The 4,930-nt window shown below is 54.8% G+C and overlaps 1 protein-coding gene across 1 annotated transcript in view; it reads left to right on the top strand.

The window, feature by feature from the left end:
- RDH8 (retinol dehydrogenase 8) overlaps positions 1-4,765 on the top strand; it is a 9,095-nt gene extending 4,330 nt beyond the window's left edge. Inside the window, exons 2-6 of the mRNA XM_004716850.1 lie at positions 1,642-1,803; positions 2,407-2,586; positions 3,529-3,622; positions 4,220-4,403; positions 4,541-4,765. Of these exons, the coding sequence (XP_004716907.1) occupies positions 1,642-1,803; positions 2,407-2,586; positions 3,529-3,622; positions 4,220-4,403; positions 4,541-4,765 (845 nt within the window). The remainder of the gene's footprint in view (positions 1-1,641; positions 1,804-2,406; positions 2,587-3,528; positions 3,623-4,219; positions 4,404-4,540) is intronic.
- Positions 4,766-4,930: the final 165 nt, after the last annotated feature.

Here is a 4,930-nt window from a genome sequence, read left to right as displayed (position 1 = left end):
CCAAGCAACAATATACAACAAAACAGCAACAACAACAAACCACTGACAAAGAACAAATTAAAACGCAACAAGAAAGAAAAGCTTGTAGTTAGTTCAAGGATCGCTGGCCTTTAGGAGTGTTTTGCAGTCCAGTCTGTTGGGGCACCACACCTTGGCCCCAAAGTCCACCTTCAGCATTCCCTGGGGACCTTGCTGCTCCATTCCCTTGCTGTTCCGCTGCACTCCCCCCAAAGCACTAGCCTTTTGACTCATAGTCAAATGCAAACTATTTGCATCCCCTAAAGCCACTGCCACAGAGTTCATTCCACCTCATAGCAAAGCTATATGGAGTTTCCGAGCCTGGGAATCTTTAGGGCTGCAGAGAGCCTCAATTTTCTCCCTTGGAGTGCCTGGCGGGTCTTGTGGTTAGCAATGCAATGCCTAACCCACAGCACCACCAGGGCTCCTAAGGACTTATATCATTGTATCACTGTAGGTGTGTGTGAATCTACAACCATTCGTTTCACTATCACAGTTTCTCTGAGTTCAGGAAGGAAGGGCTCAGCAGTGTGGTTCTGGCTCAGGGTCAATGGCTGCAGCTAGAATAATGGGCATTCTTAGGCACCACCACGCTCCCTTCCTGTAAACATAAGGCTTGTCCCTGGGATCTTTCTGCCTGGTTAGCTAGGGCTTCCATACAGCATGGTGGTCTCAGAACAGGCATGATGGCTGAAGGTTTTTAAGGGTGTGTGGTCCACGGAACCAGGCAGAAACTGTAGCACCTTCTCTGACAGTCTCACCAGCCACCAGGGCTACAATAGTCTACTGGTTCCAAGAGTCAAGGGGAAGAAGGCAATTTGATGTCACATCTCAATGGGGGAGTGGCCAAGTTCTAGGAGAGCAAGCAGGGTGGGAGAGTTGTGGGGTCCTCTTTGGAAAATAAACCTGTGACTTAGCATTTAGAGTTTTCAACACTCGCTACCATCGAGTCGATTCTGGCTCTTAGTGACCCTATAGGACAGGGCAGAACTTCCCCGATGGATTTCTGAGACTGCAACTCTTCTCCGGAGTAGAAAGCCTCCTCTTTCTCCCATGGAGCAACTGGTGGTTTGGAACTGCTGACCTTGTGGTCCACAGCCCAGGAATAAATGCTGTCTTACTGAGAAAAGTGCATAGCATGGTGCCTGGCACATAGTAGACATTCAATAAGTGGGAGCTTATACTGACAGTGTAGCTGTTGCTATTCACACCTGTGTGTACATGTATGTTGACTAAGCATGTGTGCATATTTGCACTCATGACTATATGCTCCACATTTATTTATTTTACTGTCTCATTCATTAGGGTATGGATTCCAGGAGGGTGGAAACTTGGGCAAGTTAATTTCCTGTAATAGTCTCGGGCCCCTAGAATCTGACCCGGTGGGTGGGAGATGCACAATGAACGTTGGTTGGATGGATGGACAAATGGATGGAGTGGGGGTACATGTGGATGTGTCTATACCAGTGTGCAACTGTGGACATGCGCTGAATGGAAGTGCATGAGCATGTGCGCTCCCTCCCGTCCTTCTGTGGCTGTCTATCAAAACTCACAGAAATGCACCAGTCCACACACAGGGAAAAGAAACCTGGTGCCTGCCCCGGCTTTGTTCTCTGTCCCCAGTGGTGGCCACCATGAGAGACCTGGGAAAGAAGGGCATGCTGGAGGACGCTGCTGGGGAGACTCTGGGGAAGACCCTCACCGTGGCCCAGCTGGATGTGTGCAGCGATGAGTCAGTGGCCCAGTGTCTCAGCGGCATCCAGGGAGGGGACGTGGACGTGCTGGGTGAGGCTCTTCAGCCCCCAGGGTCACTTGTCCCACCCCACCCCCACCCTGGGCATAGCATAGATCCTCATCACAGCAAGGTCACTCCGGTGTATAACAAGGCCATGGTCAAGAGTCCGGGACACCAATTAGTCAGCTAGGAACATTAGAAATAAACTCAGACCTGCGGTGGGATGGATCTAATTGGATAGAATTTCTCATGGAGAGAACCATCTATGGTTGGGAAAATGACTTTGATGAGTCACTTGGGTAAGACGCCATGAGGAAGAAATAACTCATGGTCCCTAAGCTGTCTTCTGAGGGGGGAAGGTGTGGGTGTATGGATGCAATTTGGGGTCAGAGCTGAATGGCTCATGCATCGAAGGCGATGCTGTTCCCAGTGGCCCTTCTCCTCCCCCTCCCCAGTGCTCTGGGTACCCTCTAATGAATGCTAAAGGTTTAAGATCATCAGGACTCTGCATTTGCCCATCCTGGAATGGCCCTGGGCTTGGAGTAGGGCCAGGGTAACTCAGAGAGTGCTCCTGGGGAGACATTGGAAGGGTTGGGGGAACTTCAAAGTGATTCTCAGCTCTTCTCTTCTCCCCCATCCCTCTCCAACTATAGTGAATAACGCTGGAGTGGGTCTGGTGGGTCCCCTGGAGGGGCTCAGCATAGCTGACATGAAGAACGTCTTTGAGACCAACTTTTTCGGGGCTGTGCGTCTGGTCAAAGCTGTGCTTCCTGGCATGAAGCGACGGCAACAGGGCCACATCGTGGTGGTCAGCAGTGTCATGGGACTGCAGGGTGAGCTCCAGGCCAATACTGGGCAGCCTTGCTCCCCTCCATGCCTCCCCCTCCCCAGGCTGGGAGGTTGGAAAATAGCTTTTAGTTCATTCATACTCAAAACTAACTTAGAGACTGAGTTGAGAACAATTGTGAAACTCACAGGAAGAAGTTCTGGGATGGATTAGCTGTGTCTGTCATGGTGCAGGCCTAGGCGGTGGTGGTATGAATGCTGAAAATCTCTCCCACCCATTCTCCCCAATCCAAAGGAATGATCAGAACTCCTGCTCCTGAGACTGCTCACCAAATGCCTCCCACCAGTTGCCAGAGATGGTTAGATTTAAAACTCTGGGAACAGAAAAGAGAGTGGCAATTGATTAGTGATGTCTGCCCTGGAAACCATGTCTGCTATGGAGACCACCTATTTGCCAACCATGCTTCTGGTCTTTCAGTCTGGAACCCCTCTAGACTCCCTGCCCTGAAATTCCCTAGTCTGGTCCCGCCCCACCCCACCCCTGGAAATTCCTCGAAATCTGTCTTCTCCTCAGCAGGTCCCTAAGGAATCCTCTTGTCAGGTAGAAGTTGCATCTACTCAGCCCCACCCTTTGGCTCACTTCCTGATGTCAGGGCCATATTCCCTGCTCTGCAAGGATTAGCAAGGGCCCTGATGAGTGCGGTCTGCCTTTCAGGGGTCCCATCCATGTCTAAGTGGTCCCAAGAACTTAGAAGAGGGAAGCAAAAGGGGGACGGGGTTGCTGAGCTGAAGGCAGGTGGAGCACTCTTGCAAGGAGGTGACACCTAGCACCCCAGGACAACTTCATCTTGACCCCCAAATGTTCCCATCCCATGATGCCAGATGCCCATGGCCCCAAACATGCCCTCATTCTGGGCCCCGAATCCCCTTTGCACTGTCTCCCAGGGGCAGCACCACCCAAAGCACCTTCGTCTCCTCAATTCTCTCAGGTGTCGTGTTCAACGACATCTACGCTGCCTCCAAGTTTGCCGTAGAGGGCTTCTGCGAGAGTCTGGCCATCCAGCTGCTGCAGTTCAACATCTTGTGAGGCAGGGCCTTGGGCCTTGGTAGGGAAGTGGGGGGGAGTAAAGGGGGAGGGGGAAATAGGGGGGAAGGGGTAAACTGAGCGATGGTAAAGGGAGGGGGGGAGTCAATGAGGAGGAACAGAGGCAGTGGAGGAGAAATGGAAGCAGGCAGGGAGACAGTGAAGGGGGTAAGGGAGGCTGGGACTATGTGGGGAAATCAAGGCGGTGTCCTGGCTACGTGGGCTACGTGTTGGGCCTCTGACCACAAGGCCAGCGGTTGGAAACCACCAGCTGCCCCTCGGGAGAGAGCACTGGGAGTTGGTCTCAACGGAAACCCACAGGGGCCCTTAGTGCTGCTCTCTTCTATTGGGCCGAGGTGAGTCAGACTTGACTCAGGGCAGTGAGTGAGAGGCGGCAGCGGGGTGGGACACTGCGGGGACGTCGAGGCACTGGTGGGATGGGCTAACATGGGGAAGAGAGACCATGGAGAGGGTGGAAGGCAGGCAGCGGAAGGCGCAGAAAGAAGGGACGGACTAACATTGGGAGAAGTGGGGGACAGTGTGGGGTCACGGGGCAACGAATACCCGGCCACCCACCCATCCTCCAACCCTGCCAGCGTCTCCCTGGTGGAGCCGGGCCCTGTGGCCACCGACTTTGAGGGGAAGCTTCTGGAGCAAGTGGCCAGGGCAGACTTCCCAGGCACTGACTCGGCCACCCTGAGCTACTTCCACGACCTCTACCTCCCCGCCTCCCGCGAGCTCTTCCGATCCGTGGGACAAAGCCCGCAGGCGGTGGCGAAGGTGAGTGTGTGTGTGTGTGGTGGAGGGGTATGGGGGTGCCCAGAACCTAAGACGTGTCTCAGATATGGAGGGCCCCTCCCTGCTCAATCCACCTCCCCTCCCTGGGTCTCATGGAGGCGCTGGGCTCCGCCCCACAGGCCATCGTCAAGGTCATCGGCGCCGCCAGACCACCCCTGCGCCGCCAGACCAACGCCCGCTACTCCCCGCTGACGGCGCTCAAAGCCGCTGACCCCTCGGGCCGCCTGTACGTGCGAACCTCTCACCGCCTGCTCTTCCGCTGGCCGCGCCTGCTCCACCTCGGCCTGCAGTGCTTGGCCTGCGGCTGCCCGCGGGGCCGGGTGGGGCCCGGGGAGCAGCCGTAGCCGACCGACCGTTCTCCGGCTCTCTCTGCCATCATTCGTTCATTCGTTCGTTCATTCACATTTGTTCAGCAAACCCTGACAGACCTGCTCAGTACTGGGGGATCTGCTGAGACCCGCCCCAGCAGCTGCCTCAGCTCGCAGCAGATCTCTAGCCAGGACGCACAC

The sequence above is a fragment of the Echinops telfairi genome, unplaced genomic scaffold (genome assembly GCF_000313985.2).
Source record: "Echinops telfairi isolate 266 unplaced genomic scaffold, ASM31398v2 ScPeMD7_36;HRSCAF=134, whole genome shotgun sequence".
NCBI classification, from domain to species: domain Eukaryota; kingdom Metazoa; phylum Chordata; class Mammalia; order Afrosoricida; family Tenrecidae; genus Echinops; species Echinops telfairi.
This window is presented reverse-complemented; position numbering and strand designations above follow the sequence as displayed.